Source organism: Peromyscus maniculatus, chromosome 10 (assembly GCF_049852395.1).
Source record: "Peromyscus maniculatus bairdii isolate BWxNUB_F1_BW_parent chromosome 10, HU_Pman_BW_mat_3.1, whole genome shotgun sequence".
Lineage (NCBI taxonomy): Eukaryota > Metazoa > Chordata > Mammalia > Rodentia > Cricetidae > Peromyscus > Peromyscus maniculatus.
In genome coordinates this window covers 90,471,036-90,488,963 of record NC_134861.1, presented here as the reverse complement: position 1 = coordinate 90,488,963, position 17,928 = coordinate 90,471,036, and the positions used below count along the sequence as shown (strand labels likewise).

General features: G+C 39.1%; 1 protein-coding gene across 1 annotated transcript in view; it reads left to right on the top strand.

Annotated features, from left to right (window-relative positions):
* The window catches only part of Antxr2 (ANTXR cell adhesion molecule 2), a 128,031-nt gene that overhangs the window by 13,582 nt on the left and 96,521 nt on the right, over positions 1-17,928 (top strand). The window contains exons 4-7 of the mRNA XM_006975364.4: positions 6,105-6,186; positions 6,882-6,989; positions 7,110-7,178; positions 7,946-8,026. Coding sequence (XP_006975426.1) covers positions 6,105-6,186; positions 6,882-6,989; positions 7,110-7,178; positions 7,946-8,026 — 340 coding nt within the window. The remainder of the gene's footprint in view (positions 1-6,104; positions 6,187-6,881; positions 6,990-7,109; positions 7,179-7,945; positions 8,027-17,928) is intronic.

Genomic DNA, 17,928 nt, shown 5'->3' with positions numbered 1-17,928 from the left:
TTGCATTCAACATTTGAGGACCGTTTTTTTTGCATTGTTATATCTTGCCATGCTGGTAATTGTGTGGTTCATAGGTATTGCAGCTGGGTAGGACTGTTAAATTGCTTCCCTTCTGAGGCAGCTTGCATAGTATTTTCTAGAAACATAAAAGATAGACTGCAGGAAAGAAGCTTTCAGGTAATTCCCAGCTCCTGTGTCCCAAGTGTATGGGGTCTCCATCAACAGGTGTCTACCTTTAACCCCTGAGGGGCAGCCAAAGGCTGCATCAATAATCTGTATTGTTTTGGGAATCACAAAAGGAGGTTTCTGGTGTCTGCTATTGGGTTTCTGGGTTTCTGTTAGTCTATGGTTCTTGTGAGGAGTATTGTCAGCCCAAATGACAACTTCCTTTCAGACTCTATATATATATATATTATATATAACATATATATTATATATATGTTATATATAATTTCAGATGAATATAAGATAATATGATTCCTTGAGGTGAAATAACCTTGGTGTTATTTGTCCTTTGTCTTCCCTCTCCTGTATTGACCTCCCATCGCCCACTTATTCTGTTTTCTGCTTCATATTATCTGTATCCTGCTATTCCTCTCCCAAGCCACCCAGTTGTCTCTTTATAATTTCCTAGTTTGTGTATTTACTCCATGTTTTGTACTCACTAATGAAGATTTTGGACTAGGAACTGCAGATGAGAGAGAACACGAAGCATTTGTCTTGCTGAGTTTGACAGACACCTGTCTATACAGACCTCCAGGTCTCTATGGTTGGTACTAGGATTAAAGGCTCATGGTTGGTGCCCAACGTTTGTGGTACGAATTCATGAAAAAGCTGCTTGCATGTAGCCTTGTGGGCCCCAGCTCAGGCCCAAGCTACACGTTGCCAGTTGCGGTAGCACATTGGTTGGATTTACTGAAGGAGGCAGAGGCAGGAGGATCCCAAGTTTGAGGCCGGCCTAGGAGGCTTGGGAGAAGCTTCGGCCCGGACTGAACCACAAACAGTGGTGGGACCATGGAGGCAAAAGCTGCTGCTCCGAGTTGCTGGTTGCTTCTCATCATGTTGGTGACTGCAGTGATGCCACTAGCTGGAACAAAAGGTTTACTGCTGCTGGTTCAGAGAATTGCCAGGACCATTGTGTTACAAGAAAGCATTGGCAAAATGCAAAGGTCAGTTTGGAAAAGTTTGGCAAGACAAATGGTGGGGAGAAATTGCTGTGAAGATATTCTCTTCTAGGGAAGAATGTTCATGGTTCCAAGAGACAGACATTTATGAGACTGTGATTGCTCTAAACCACAAAAAAAAAAAAAAAAAAAAAAAAAAAAACTGCAGGGAACCATGACCACGCCTAACAGCGACTTTGGAATCTTCATAAAGAAGATGGGACTCCACAAAGATGATTCTGCAAGGACTATGGTAAAGCCATTAAGCTGATTAACACCAAGGAAAGATTGGCTTTGGACTACAAACTACTCAGGACAATTTCGAGATGACTAGCTGAGAGGATCCAGCCTGACAGACTACTCGAACAAGGACTTGTGACAAGCCCTGACATTTCCTATTATGCAGAGACTGGACAAATGATATAGGACTTGACAATTAACTCAAAAATTTTCCTTTCAAGATTCCCTAAAGATATCTTCACCCCTAGAAAGCAAAAAGAAAAATGGAATATAGATATGAGATAGATCATCTTTCTACTCTGAGAACTGGGCATGGTGGTGAACACTGTGATCTAATGTACCTGGAGGCTAAGGCAGGAGGATCATGAGTTTGATGTGAGGTTGAGATATGAGACCATGTCTCAAAACACAAGTGAAAGAAATAACCCTATCTGCAGTTGGTTGAATTTGCTGTTGTGGTACCTGTGAATTAGTCATAGTTCTTATCTGGTGCCTTCTCCTCACCAAAGCTTTGATGATATAACTGTTCTCTTTTTTCTTTTACTTCCTCTTTTGTCTCTACTTCCTCTTTTGCCTCTCTTTCCTCTTTTGATCCTTTGTCATGAGAGCTCTGCTTGGAATCAGGAAGAGAGTAACTAGATGAACAGAATTACGCTAACAGAGAAATGGCTGGTATTGACGGGAGCTGTGACTGTACCGCTACGCACTTATTTATTACCTCTCATAAAGGTTCCATGAAGCAAATGTTTTGTAGATGAGGAAACAAGGAAACAACAAACACTGATGCGGGTTCAATATTACCCTTCCTTGTAGCTGAAGACACATTGTTAAAGTCAAGCCCTGTGAAACCGGGCTTTCAATTTTGAAATTAATTTATGTTCGTATCAGTTGTGGCCACTTTGATCCATGGCATTACAAAAACTCTAGTTACCAGTTAAGAAATTGTCCTGTTTAGTCCAGAACCCTTCAGGAGAACTGACTGGTAGACTTGGTAGGGGGAGGAGCGCTCCAAGAACATGGGCAGTTTTAATTAGGTGAGGCAAGGGTTCTTAATTAAATATGCTGAGACAGACATCTTTCCCCTCCCATCCTTCCTTCCCCTACCCTTCCCCTCCCTTTCCCCTTCCCATCGTCCTCAGCAGAGACATATAAGTGACACTGCTGGACCTCAGGGTTTATCATACGAATCAGTGTCTAGTTTCTCCCTCTGTCCCGTTTCCCTCCTTCCTCTCTCTCCTCTTTGTCTTTTCCCCTCTGTCTTTCTCTGGTTGATAATGGGGCTTTGTTCCCTGGTTCTCAATTGAAAAAAAAAAGATGTTTAATAAACAGTTCTATTTATTTTAATCCTACTTCTTTCCAAAACATCCTCGAGGCTCCTTAGGATATAATAACATTAATAAAATATGAAAAAGTAGGTAAGATCTTAGAAAAGAAGATTAAACAAGTGGCTAGCTATAGGAACTTAACAGAATTTTGTGACTAAGACATTTTTTGTGGGCTTCTTGGCAGTTGGGGCAAAATAAAAAGTTGACATAGGAAGAACTCCTAAAAGCTATTCTTTTCTAATGAGAGACAGAAAAAGTGAATCTGGAAGAGAGGAGGCAGAGAGGAACTGGGGGGAATAGAGGGAGGGGAAACTGTGATCAAGCTACACACACACACACACACACACACACACACACACACACATATATATATACACACATACATACATACACACACATACATATATGAGAAAAGAATCTATTTTCAATAAGTGAAAAAAAGAGAAATAGATATTTGGAATTTTAAAAAGTTGGCATATTGTAAAAGGCAGAAAGGAGGAAGTGCTTAGCAAGTACTAAAAGGTGACAACAGCCTTCAACTGTGGGGCTTCCTGGGGGTTTTACTTGATAGCGGTATCCTTGGCAACAGCTTCAAACAAACACTGATGCGGTTTCAATATTACCCTTCCTTGTAGCTGAAGACACGTTGTTAAAGTCAAGCCCTGTGAAACCGGGCTTTCAAGATGACACGAATCTGAACATCTCTTAGCAGACCCACCGTTCCTCACCCTTCCTTTTCTTCTCATTTCTACTCACATTCCTTTAGAGTCCTCTGTCACAGCACCATGTGATGTGTACAAGACCGTCTGTCCTTAATCTGCAGCATCATCCACTTCTCATTTGTTGACTGAGAAACTTAGAACTTTTGCTTCTTGGAAGCCCCTTGAAATCTGCCCTGTCTCGGTCTGGCTTCCAGTTTCCCTAAACTGACATTGACTAAGAAGAGCTTGGATACTTCCTGTCATAAGTGGCCCACACCTGCCCCCTGCGTGCCCATGTCGCTGGCTCTGGGCAAGGACTTTCCCTGTATGTCTTTGTAACACAAAAACGATGGACCACACATAGTCTGGAGGGGCATGTGTGTGGTAGGCACACTTAGGGATAGAAAACCTTGATGTGTTCTCTGTCCCCCTAAGTGGACTAGCCGTGCCTGGAAAAGACTGTGAGTCCCACACTGGTGGGTTCCTTCTACTCAGCCTTGCTCATGTTCCTGGCTCTCACATGCCGTAGTGAGTGGGTCTGAGCCAATGGGAGGGCTATTTTTACCACACGGATTCTGTTTGTGTAAGCTTGCACATCAGTTGTCTCTCTCCTATTTGACAGCAAGCATTAATGCTTGAGGACACACTGCCACTCATTTCGAGGAAATACCAAGTATTTGATATTTATCTGCATTCAGATAAAATCAGTTTCAAGTTGTTTCCATAGATCTCAAACATAAATATTTATACAAAAACAAGCTTATACATTATGGTATTTACTCTGTCATCTGTGGAACTATGATTATTTCCTATGGAAGATTGAAAGTTTTATTGAGCATTTATTTTTGCAAGATGCCTTATAGTAAGGAGCAGGTTCAGAGCAGGAGACTACATCAGCAATAGAAGACATAAGCATCTAGTGCAAACCTCTAGTCTCGCTGAGAAGTGAACAGTTTCAATTAAATTAATTGAGTAAGTAAAATGTTACAAGGAACTATGTTTTATCATAATAAAATCTGAATATAGATATGAATAGAAGCTGAGAGTTTGGTGAAAGGCTACAAGTTGGTAGATCTTTAAACCAAGCATTGCAAAAGACAGGTGGCCTCATTTGGAAGAATCTATTGAAACAGGAAATGCAGTTAGGTTTATTTATACCTTGAAACTTGTGCTGTGTTTTCTAGAAGAGTCATGAAATGGAGATTGGATATCTATGAAAAAAATTCATAATGCTATTAAAATATCACCAATAATAAGTTATTTTTAAAATGTGTGAAACATGGTGCATGGCTCATTGAAATATTTTAGTATATTTCTTATTAATTTTATGTGTTACCACCACATTACACACACAACACATACATATAATGTACACATGAAATTCTTTGTAAAACTTCAGAATGCTTTTTAATATTAAGATGATACTATTTTTATAACCCAACTCCTTTGTATGTTATCTGCAGTAGTGTGAACATTATTCATTGTTTCTTTAAAGGACATTAATTCTGTTGATAGTTCCAGATTTACATTTAAAATGAATTTTTTTGCTTTATTGAAAACTAAGAGTTGAAAAAATATTTTATGAAGATATTTTCTGTACCATTAAAATTAATACTTAAGCTAGGTGTGGTTGACTCACATTTGTGATTCCAGTAACCAGGAAATTAAGACAGAAGGGTAAGGAGCTCAAGACCACCCTAGACTGCATAACAAACAAACCCACCAAACATAAAACAAAAGGAAAACCCTCAAAATTTGATTTTATTTTGGACTGCTTTTGTAACATTATTTTGCCTCAGGATTCTTAGTTTTCTTTTCTTTTTCAAAGGACATTTGAAAGGAAGTTTGGGGCTATCATAGTCTACACAACAAATTCTAGGCCAGCTAGGGCTACATAGTGAGACCATGGCTTAGGAGGAGGAGGAGAAAAGAAGAAAAAGATGCTTCTTTGCTTTTTTTGTCTTTCTTATTCACATTTTCTCTAACAAGAGTTCATTGACCTCTTGTCCATCCATTCATTTATTTACCCATTTATCCACCCACCCATCCATTCATCCATTTACCCATTCATTCATTCATTCATTCATTCATTCATTCATTCATTCATTCATTCATCAAATTTGTACTAAGTTCCTACTAAAATCAAGAGAATATGCTGGAGTCTGAATGTGTGAATAGTTCCTCCAAAAGTGAAGCCCCGAGACTTAAGACTTGAGAAGACTGAAGCAGAAAGGGTCGCTTTCCGTGTGCAAGGGTTAACATTAGTCTGTAAGAATTTAAGAGTTTGTGAGACGGCAAGGCAATGCTCCCTTTTAGGAAGGTGGGGTGAGAGCATCCAGAACATTTTCAGGGAGGTTTAGGCACTTCATTTTTGCCTTTGTATGAAAGGAAGCATACTGGACTTCTTAGCACTTGATAAAGCAAGTATGATCAAAGGTAATCTGTTCATGGCTCAAAATATATATGATATACTTTGATTCTATGACATATTTAGTGCCTTACCATTGCACGGTTAAAATTCATCACGTCTATTAACATGGTAGAAAGTATAAGAAGTGATATGCCTTCAAAGCCCACATCCTTCCTTCTTTTCTTACTAGTGAGGACTTAAGTTATTCAGAAAGTCTTTATTATGGTCTTCGGCCTTTGATCAATCTCCTTTTTTTTCCCTCCAGATACAAAATTGGTAGAGGACTGGAGGATTTAAAAGCTGTCAAACCAGTTGGAGAGACATATATCCATGAAGGACTAAAGCTTGTAAGTTATTTTATATTTGTAACTATGACAGAGTGGCTGCTTATTATATAAGGAAAGTACCTTTACATACTTATGTCTATTTTTCCAATGGTTTAGTCATCCTAGACATGACTGGTAGAAAACACCAGTGGTGAGTGTTGAAAGGTGAAGTTTGTGTATATTTTGTCTTTTAACAAATCTTCTCTTTCCCTCTGGGATTATATTCAGATTAATCATCATAGGTATCAAAATCTATATCATAGAAACCCAATGATACACACACACACACACACACACATTTATGTATGTCTATATATCTTTTATATAAATACCCACATATTTCAAATAAAAATGCTAACACAAATACCTAGATTTATCAACTAGTATATATAGATGTGTATGTATTATTTTATAGTCCTTAATATCTTTATTTTGTCAGACCTACAAACTCAGCTTTATAGACCATGCCGGTTAATAGTTAAAATTAGGCCGGGTGGTGGTGTTGCTTGCCTTTAATCTCAGCACTTGGGAGGCAGGGGCGGGAGGATCTCTGTGAATTCAAGGCCAGCCTGGTCTACAGAGAGAGTTCCAGGGCAGCCAGAGCTTCACAGAGAAACTCTATCATGAAAAACAAAAACAAACAACAACAACAACAAAAACAAAACAAAACAAAAAAAAAGAAACAAAAAATGTTAATCATTATTCTTCATTTTCAGGCAAATGAACAAATTCAAAATGCAGGAGGCTTGAAAACCTCCAGTATCATAATTGCCTTGACGGATGGTAAGCTGGATGGCTTGGTGCCGTCATATGCGGAAAATGAGGTGAGTGCTGAGCAGGAGCCGTCTACACACGCAGTGTTTCAGTCAGCTGTGCGTGCACGTATAGCTTATCTGAGTCTCTCTCCCCTCTCCCCTCCCTTTCCTATTTCTGTTTCTTCACAGGCAAAGAAGTCCAGGTCACTTGGTGCTAGTGTTTATTGTGTTGGAGTCCTCGATTTTGAACAAGCTCAGGTGAGTTACACCAGATCTGTAAACTGCAACTCACTAACTGGCCTTAAAGATAGTTAAAGGAGCTTTTCTGTTGTGACTTACAAAGATTTTTTTATAAAATGATGTATGTTTTGAGCTCTCCTAAAATGTCAGAATGTTCATAGGTCTTGTTATGGGAAATGAAACTCAAAAGAAATTTCTTGAGTATTTATTTGGTGTGGGTCTTAAAAGAAGATAAATGTTTAGATTAATGCTGTGTAACATCCCTTTACCTTAGTTGGTAAGACTATGATGGTAGTTATGTCTAGAGTTCTTATCTGCAGGAATTTGAAGAGTCTGTTTAGAAATCTTTAAGACTTTTTTCCATATAAGTCTATTGCATGAAGTTTTCTCACAAATCACTTTACATTTAAATTTTTGTGTGAGTAATGGCTAAAATTCCAGAATCTCCTGCCATTAACAGTAATTAGACCATCTCTATGTTGCTCTGATTTTGTAGCCAGTGACCTTTTTTTAGTTCATTTCATGGTAGTATATTTGGAGGGAAAGTGGTATCCTTACCATTAGTTCTTGGCCTTGAATTTTAATTGTATTTTTATAGTTATATAACACTGTTTTATGTATGTGTATATGTATATATATATACATATATATATGTATTTGATCATTAAAACAATTTACTGTATCACAGAGTGAATGAGTCATAGGCAGTAATTTTTCAGAAGAGTGCAAGTTTATAAAGGGTTGTGTGTCTCGGTCACCCATTACGCCTTCATCTTCATTTTAAGCTGGAAAAAATTGCTGATTCCAAGGACCAAGTCTTCCCTGTCAAAGGTGGATTCCAAGCTCTTAAAGGGATCATCAATTCTGTGAGTATGCCTCTGAGGTCCGGAAGGCCGATAACTTCACATGCTTTTCAAGCTGTAAGAGCAATTTTCCCATGTGGAGCAGGTGGGCAGTGTGTAGCAAAAGGAGCGTGAGCTTTGTTTGTTGCTGCCAACATGAGGTAATTCCAAAGACCCAGATGTCTTTGTCCATGAGACTTGACACTGTTTTCCACGTGTGCTCTGCAATCCTGGGCTGGTGATTTCTAGTTTAAGATTTTCACAAACTGTCTCCGACATCTCCACCCTTTCAGCATGGAGTTAACCACCTTATACCTTGAGAGTTTCCCCAAGCTTTATAGGAGAAATGTAAAATAAAAAATTTGATTGGAATGCAGGATGACTGCTTCCTCCACGCCTGCTTGTGGATTAGTCAGGCAACTTGATCCAGCGGCTGAAGGTTTGATGGCAGTTGTTCTTCCCATTTCAATGATTAATAGTTTCCCTGGAGCACATAATATTTCTGTTTGGGATTCAGCAGCGTCTTCCCTGGTGACTGTTAGACTCTGGGCTCTCTTGAGCGGGGTCTGGCGGGGAAGGCGAGGAATGAAATTTGGAGTCGAGTTCTTGGCTCTTGCTGGGGAGGTTTATGTTTCGTTTTACTGCCTTTTGCTAGAAGCACTAGGAACAGTTGCTATTAAGTATTTATGATATTTGGTAAACATCACCCTAAACTGCAAGTGAATATATATCTCTAAGCAAAATCTTTTCCTTTAATCTTTAGGCATTTATAAAAGGGAGAAGTATCTCACTGCCACCATTTGGTTCTGGCATTTTAAATTTCTCTTTAAAGATCATGTTCCTGAGACAGGCAGGGTGGGATTTATTGGCTTTACTTTTACAAGAACTAATGGAGTTTTTAGAGAAGACATATAAGTTGGTTCAGTTACATCTAGTGGACATCCCAAATGTAAATGCAGAATAAAATGGAGATTAAATCATTGCAGGATTTTAGTAGATTATTTAGTTTTGATTTTTAGGGAAAAATTACCACGTGAAAAATGGTTAAGTTTTATGGCTAAGTTCAGGGTAAATAACAATATGATGTAAAATTTAAAATTCAAGGGGAGGGAGGAATAATTGACTCCCTGTAAACAGGTCAGTGGTGTATATTTTTGATAGATTTTTATTGTGCTTAGGGATGTGCCTATAAAGACCTCTCTGGATTAGTTCTTTGATTTTGTGTTGTTGTTGTTGTTCTATGCATCTGAAGCTTAACTCAGAATCTTCTAGGTGACAGCCTAGCTTTCCAAAACTGTGACTGGGGTATAGAAGTACAGTGATTTTCCCCTTCAGGGAAACTTTAGGATGTGATTTAAGTACAGTGCAGCCTGTCTGTACTGCAGCTCTTGGTGGATGTTAGCTCGGATACGTTATATCAGAAGAGTCAGCAGGAAATCAGACACCGAGTCACATTGAAAGACCACTTGCGTTTCGTCTGGAGGGTGCAGATGGGCACCCTGTCATTAGCACAGTTCAGCTCCAGCTGCTCTGTCACCCCAAGGAGCACCCCCTTGGGAAACCTTGCATGGTCTGCAGGTGGAAGCTGGAGACCAACAGCAGTCTGGTCTTAGTAATGCCCGGCATGTTTATCCATGAGATGCCAGCTTGGGGGTTGCGTCTTTTTGTAGAAATAAGATGCAATTCAACTACGCCATCTCTTTTTTTTAGGACAGAGGTTGCTCAGTCCCCAAGAATACATAAGACCCTTGTTTAGTCTTAAACTTGTATTTTATAGTTACACGCTACTGCCTTGTTTGAAACATGTATTTGGTATTTATACAAATGTAGAATGTCTTTCAGAGTGAGTTATGCTTTATCAAACCGGTGGCTGAAATTGTACTGCGGTGTGTACTTAAAGCTAAGCAGATGGAATAATTAAGAACACTTCAGTCTTTCAGAGAAGTGAGAAGAGGGGAGTTACAGTCACCCCAGGGGATTCAAAAGAAACTAAAATCACAACTGGTATTAAACGCTAACGTGGATTGGATGTAAACTGACGTGAAGACAGGCTAGGTTTGGATATGCGATGCTATAGAAGGCTTTTATGGTGGGATCTGAATGGGACTCTCACCATTGGAGTGGGGCTAATTATTAACAAAGCACACTTGACTAGAATGGCCTGGGCTCAGTGATTTAAAGAGTAAATGTTGACAGGTAGCATTGACTAAGATCATGAAGATTTAGGCCTACTTGGATGAGTTTCATCTCATAAATGAAATGGAAGGTTAATTTAGAGCCTGGTATTTGTATGATGATCATGAAGATTTAGGAAAAACAACAAATAGTAATGGGTAGGGCGATGTATAGAATGGAGTCGCATGTTCACAATCTCTTACAGTTGTCCTCGTGAAAGAGGGAAAAGGGGTGGAGACAGTCTGAGGTTGACAGTAGGAGGACCAGGTATGACTTCCAACCTGCTGCTATGGAGCCATGTGACTTCAAATATATCTGTAATGTAATTCTCTTGAATTTTAAATTTCACCCTTGGGAATGGAAGTGATGAGTTGTATTTCATTAGATGGTTAAGAGTGTCCCAGGCCAGAAATGTTGGACTTGGAAACATCTGGTGGGGAGCTAGGAAAGCAGAGCTTAAAAACCATATAAGATGCAGCAACTGATCCATCTGTAAAGCAATCCATGAGGAAAGATGTTCAGCAATGTGTGTGACTAAGTCTTAGGGATAATAAGACATAACTGTATGGGGATTGGATTCACATAACTATATAAGAATTGAATTCAATAAGCAGGTCATGAAAAGGATTTCTAGATGGTATGATAATCAATATCAAGTGTTTGGCCAGACATTACTTCCAAATCTTCAGGTCATGGGATCAAGACTCAGTCCCAAACCGGGTAATGAGATCTGTATCTGCTATGTCAAATGTTATGTAAAATTTCAGGACCCCACACTCACAAAAAAAGCCACAATTTCTTTTGAGGGAGCATTCTTTTCCAGTGCTACTTAGAGCCAGGTATCAAGAGGAAAGACCATACTCAAATAATCATAGTTCCTTAAGGCAGAGGATTTTTAGCTTGTTAAGAATAAAACTAACGCAAGGACCTAACTGGGGAAACACCCAACAGGTTCTTGTTCCTGGTCAGAATGAAGTCAAGAATAGGGTGAGCCTGACCCTTAAGCTACGTAATTCTTACGTCATGCTGTGTGGATTCCTATGCCTAGGGTGGTACTAGTCCTGTAGCCTGTTATTTGTGATAGACAGATAATAAGACGGTGAATCTGGGTGATTAAAAGTTACCCAAACCTGAAAGATCTCTGGATCATAGGACTAAGGGACAAAAAAGGAAGTCAAATGTAACAGCAGCATTTGGCTCCAAAGATGGATAACTAGCTGAAGGCAGAGTGAAAACTTCTCATATAGAGTGGGCGGAAGCTTACTGGACAAACATAAGAGCTCAGTGGAGAGGGGAATCCAATTGATTTTGAGAGAAAAAAAAAACCCAGAGGGGAAAAGTCCCTTAGAAAATTGGAAGACAAATTAAATGTTAAGGTTGGAAATTTTTAAAATTGAGTCATTACATCTCCCTTTGTTATTTCCCCCACCACACTGACTGCAAGCACAAACAATTTCTGTTTTTTCTAAACTTGAGATTATTTTTAAAAAACTGTAGTCATTAAAATTGTTTTTGGTTCCTTGAGAAAATGATTGCAAGATTTATATTTGAAATGAAATTGTATTTGAACTACTAAAAGTCAGACCCAACTTGTGAGTATCCCGTGGTTCAAAGTCAGTGATTCATTACACTATGCTGTGGAAGAAAAGATAAAAACAAAACAAACAGATTGATGATCAGTCTAGAAAGAGCAAGAGTAAAAATGCTCTGTGGAAACTCCCTGGCTTTTAATTTTCAAAGTAGGACCATGGATGTTTCACTACTTGGAATTATTTATACAAGTTTTGTTTTTAATAAGAGTATCTTGGAGAAGATTAAACAGAAAGAGATGAATCCATCATGAAGCTGGCTTCATAGAATAACTGTGATCAGAAACTTAAGAACACTATACTCAGTGTGACTGTGGTTAATGAGAATGTGTTTGGAAAAAGAGCTAACATAAAGTACAGGTGCATAAACAAGAAGCGAATAATCCCAGACAGTGTGTATTCAAGTAACATTGCAATAGATGCTGTCTAAGAGGAACTATACAATGTAGATTTAAAAAGTCACTTCATCCATAGTGTTGGGAATATAAACATTGGCATCTGGAGCTAACTTGTTTCTAGTCATGTTCATTGTTGTTTTGTTTGAAAAAAATCTGAGTGGGTGTAGAACTAGGTTATAACAGAAAGGGGAAATACTGAAAACTTGGTTCTCTCTTGGCAAGCAGAGAAGCTGGAGCCTAAAAGCTGAACACCACGGTGACTTCAGTGACCGTCTTAGCTGGGGAAACCTGTATTTGTAAAGTCATGGTTGATGAAAAGCGCAGAGCTTGAGTGACTATAAAGATTTAATCTTGAGAAAAGAAACCAAACTGACAAGATTTATTCAAACCTAGAATCAGTTTTCAGGGTGCTGCTTAGATACTACAACATGATCACCAAGGATTAGAACACAGGCTTCTTTTTTTCCTCTTATCTAAAGTCACAAATTTTGAAGGTGCCGTAGGCTGTAAATAATATTTTTGCTTCCTTGCTCCATTAATTTTTTCCAGGTTAAATTTTATCATGGGAGTATTCCAAGTACAACTTTTCACTCAACAGCCCTATATTGTCCCAAATCCCAGAAAACAAACAAACCCATTAACTATATCATACATAGTTTTCAGTTCATGATACAGCTTTTACTTTATGTGTGTCCTACTGGATATTACAACTCACCTCTAATATGTAGACTCGTTCAGGAGGTTATGTGATCTCAAGAAAAAATATAGAAAACTCCACATACATGAGACATACTTTTAAATATATCATAAAATCCTTTTTTTTTCCTGCAAGTGATAGTTCCTTGACCACAGTGTCATTGCATTTGGTTACTAATCAGCAGCTATAAACACACGAGTGTCAGATGAAGCCAACACAATGCACTCAGCATAGACAGAGGAATCTCTGGAATAGCTGGCTTCTGACTTAGAGCTGGTTCCCATTCTCCAGTTCTGTGCCAGCTCTTGCTTACAGAGGGCATGTCTGCCCCTTGTTAGCTAGTGAAGAGCCCGGTCTCTAGTGAAAGTCTGCAGCCTGACACTGCACAAGACTGCAGAGGAGGTTTAATCCAAATTAATTTGGAACGTGCCTGCAGCATCCAGGGTTCAAACACCATTTTGATACCATATTCAAGTTGGGCTGCGGAGAAGGGACAGTAGTGACATCCACTTTCATCTTGGGCCAAACATCTGTGCCCTCAAGGAGGCCAGCAGGCAGCTGCAGCAGCTGCCTCTCCACCGACACCCAGCCTTGGTGCTAACCCAGAGTGGAGAGGAGACAGCCTTATCTGATTCTTCCCTTTGCCCTCGTCAAATAGAGAAATTTCACAAAATCAAAATCAGTGTTTGCAACTTCACAATCTCCTCAGAGAGATCTGGCTTCTGAACTGTACTGGTGATAGGCAACAGAAAATTAGCAATTACTGTTTGTAAAGGACACTGTAATTAGTTCAACAGCCATTTCCTATTTATTTATTTATTTATTTATTTATTTATTTATTTATTTATTTATTTATTTTTTTAAGACAGGGTTTCTCTGTGTAGCCCAAGCTGTTCTAGACCAGGCTGGCCTTGAACTGAGAGATCTGTCTGCCTCTTCCTTTCAAGTGCTACGATTAAAGTGGTGAGCCACCATGCCCAGAAATCTATCTGACCCTACAAGTCAGAAAAGATGACATATTTGGACTTTGAATTTTTTTGTTACTAGAAAACCATTTTTTAAATTGTTATACACATTATACAGGAGGCACTCACACAAGTCTTAAATAGGAAGGAGTTTCAACAAAGACATTTAAACATGGCCAGTTGATTAACAGTTTGGAATCTAGAGTTTTTACAAAATCCTATATGTCTGTCTGTTTTCCATTGTAATTCTATGCAAGCTTGTAAGCACAAGCTTTACAGATGTGCTGTTGTCCCAGTAGCGACTCCTCCGTGAGCGCTGCCTCCTGGAATTTCACATCTTCATCTTCCACTCAACCTGTATCCCGTGGGAGCAGATGTTGATGAAAAGGACCTTAGAGACTGTGGTTCACAAAAGGAAGAAGGAAAGAAATGAAGAGAAAGAACAATGAAAGACCAGCCCTCAGCAGGACACAGTACACACACACACACACACACACACACTCACACACACACACACACATCACACACACACATCACACACACACACACACACGTCACACCACACAAACACACACACCACATATACCACACCCCCACACACTCCCATACACAAACACACATACACACACCACATACACACCACACACACACACACACACACACACACACACACACACACACACACACACACTCATCTAAGTCTGCCCCTGAGAGAATACATGGTATTTATCTTTCTGATTCTTGCTTATGTCACTGAACACTATCTCCAGCTCTGTACCCCTTCCCACAAATATCATTCTTTTTCTTTTTCCTTTTGAGGTTTACCTTTTTTTTTTTAAAGTGTTTATTTTTAACTATGTGTGTGGAAATATGCATGAGAGTGCAGGTGTCCATGGAGGCCAGATGCATTGAAGCTCCCCCGCCTCCTCCTGCCTCCAGAGATGGAGTCACAGGCAGTTGTGAGCTGCCTGGCATGGGTGCTGGGAACTGGACTCACATCCGCTGCAAGAGCAGGATGCACTGATAACTGCTGAACCGTCTCTTCAGCCCTTATTCATTTAATTATGGCTGAATGAAGTTCCCCTGGGCATGTATGTATCACATTTCCTTTACTCCCTAACCTGCTGATGTATATCTAGATAGTTCCATGTCTTAGCTATTGTGGATAGTAAACAAACAAACATGGACACATGTATGTTGACTTAGAGTCCTTCATGTATATACCCAGGGGTGGTAGGGCTGGTTCATGTGGTAGTTCTATTTTTAGTTTGTTTTCTTAAGAAAAGAATTTGACATATGTTTATGTGTGTGTATGTGTGTTCACTCTCATGTGTATGTGTGCAAACGTGTGTGTATGTATGGTATGTGTGCCACAGAGCCCAAAGAAGCTGGGTTCTGAGGTCAGTGAGGGAACAGAACAGCAGCGGCAGTGACAGCAACAGCAGATGCCCTTGTCTGCAAGAGTGAAGGAAAACAGCCGAACAGCAGGCCATGGCCCTTTCTTTGCATCCTCACTATTGTCTGTTCGTTATGTGCTAGATGTCAGTCATTCTAACTGGAGTGAGACGGAACTTAAACTGCTTTTAATTTATGTTTCCCTGATGGCTAAAGATGTTGAGTGCTTTTCACGTTCATTGGCCACTTCTTGTTTTACTTTTGAGAACTGTTTATTCCATCTACTGCCCATTCATTGATTGAATGACTTGGTTTTATTGGTGCTCAAATTTTAAAATCCTTATATAGCCTGGATATCAATCCCGTGTGAGCTGTGTAGTTTATGAAGATTTTTCTCATTCTGGTGATGGTTTCCTTGGCTGTGCAGGAGCTTTTTAATTTTTTAGAATCCCATTTACCAATTCTTAGAGCTATTTTCTGAGCTGTTAGATTATTTTTCAGAAATTCCTTGCCTATGCCTATGTCTTAAAGTTCTTTATTGGTGTTTCTTCTAGCAGTTTCCAGGATCCAGGTATTAAATTAAAGTCTCTGATTGACTTTGAATTGATGCTTGTACAGTGTGAGAGATATGGACTGAGTCACATTCCTATATAAAACAGATGATAAGATAGATCTTCTGCTTTCCAGCATCATTGTTGAAGAGTCTGCCATTTTCCAAAATATATTTTTAATATCTTTGTTCAAAGTTAGATGACTACATCTCTGCGGGACTTCTTTGTCCTCTATTCTGGGATGTTTGTCTATGTGCCTTTTTTTAATGCCACTACAATGCTATTTTAGTTCCTGTGGCTCTGTAGTATAGAGGAATGTTGAGCTAGAATACTGCGATACCTCCAGTATCATGTTCTCCATTAAGCATTGTTTTGGATCATCAGGGATGTTGTGCTTCCATCGGAATTTTGGAATAAATTTCTCTAGTCCTGTGAAGAATTTTATTGGGATTTGGATGGGGTTTATATTTAATCTGCAGATTGCTCTTGGCTAGATAACCATTTTTCCAATGTCTTCTTCCCATCCTTGAACATGGGAGGCCTGGAAAGTATCTTTTAGTCACCACTTCAGTTTCCTCCATCATGGTCTTAACATTTCTGACACCCCTTTGGGTAAGTGACTGAAGCTATCGTGAACGTGATGCTTTCCTTGTTTGGTTCTTGGGAATGTCTTTATTGGCATATAGAAAGGCTACTGAGTGGTGTATGGTCATTTCATGGCCTGAGACTTTTCTGAAAGTGTTTATAATTTCTCATTGTTTTCTGGGAAAGTCATTAGGCTTTTCTAGCTTTGGAACTATGCCATCTGCAGTAGAAATACCTTCACTTCTTCCTCTCCTGTTTATATTCATTTTAATTTCTTTCTCTTACATTTTTGCTCTAGTTAAGGCTTCAAGTACTATATTGAATGAGAACAGTGAGAGTGGACACTCTTGTCTCATTCCTGATGTCAGGGAAATGTTTTCAGTTTTCCCCATTTGGTATCATGCTGTCTGCAAAATTATTATATATAATCTTTAGTATATTAGTATATTCTTTTTATTCCTGTTTTTTAAGGGCTTTTATCAGGAAGGATGTTGAACTTTGTCAAAGGACTTTCTACACCTATTGAGACAATGATGTAATTTTTGTCTTTTAAGTCCCTGTGTGTTGCATTAGTATGTTGAACCAACCTTTCATTCCTTGCCCGGAGTAAGACCTACTTGGTCATAATACATGCGTGATGTCGTTTTATAATTTTCTTTCAAAGAATTATTTACTTTCATTTAATATATATGAACGTATGCTGCACGTATGTATGTATAACGTGCATATCTGGTGTCAGCAGAGGTAAAACAGAGGGCATTCTATCCACTGGAAGTGGTGTTGTAAATGATTGTGAGCCAACATGTAGGTGCTGGGAATATGGGTCTTCCAATAGAATAGCAAGTACTCATAACCACTGAGCCATCTCTCCAGCCTTATATGTGTGATTCTTAATATATTCACACGAGTATGATTTGTAAGAATTTTGTCTTTGTGCACCAGAGAAATGGGTCTACAGATCTCGGTCTCTCTGTCTCTTTCTTTGTGTGCATGCATATGTGTGTTTGTGTTTTATGTCCTTATCTAGTTGGTATCAGAGCAATACTGGTTTTGGAGAACAAATTTGGTACTTTGCTTTCTCTATTTGTGGAATGATTTTGAGGATTGTTCCAGTGTCTTTAAGTCAGTGGTTGAAAAATTATGGTATGTTGAAGGACTCATGACGCCTTGCCTTTTCATATTTATTGTGTTTCTGTGGTGGGGTTTGTGCACATCTTTCAGTTTTATTTGGGGAATATTCCTATTGAGTACCATACTCCTAAGGGTCTCAAATTTCATTTTCATAGTTTCCCTTCTTTGCATAACAGGGCCTGTGCTGCTCACATTCAGCTTTGCAGTTGGTCTGTTCTGCATAGAATCTCTCACTCTTCGGGACTTTCCAGTTCATACTGTTCCCTAGGGTAGTTAATGTTTTAGCTGTATGTGTCTCCCAAATTCACTGGGAGTGGGAAAAACTACACACTGAGATCTGTACAAGTAGGAGGATCTCCTAAATATTTTGTCCACCTCCTGAAATGCAGCTGTAGTGTTAGTAGACCATGGGATCTTCAGTATTTTAGGTTTTATGGCAA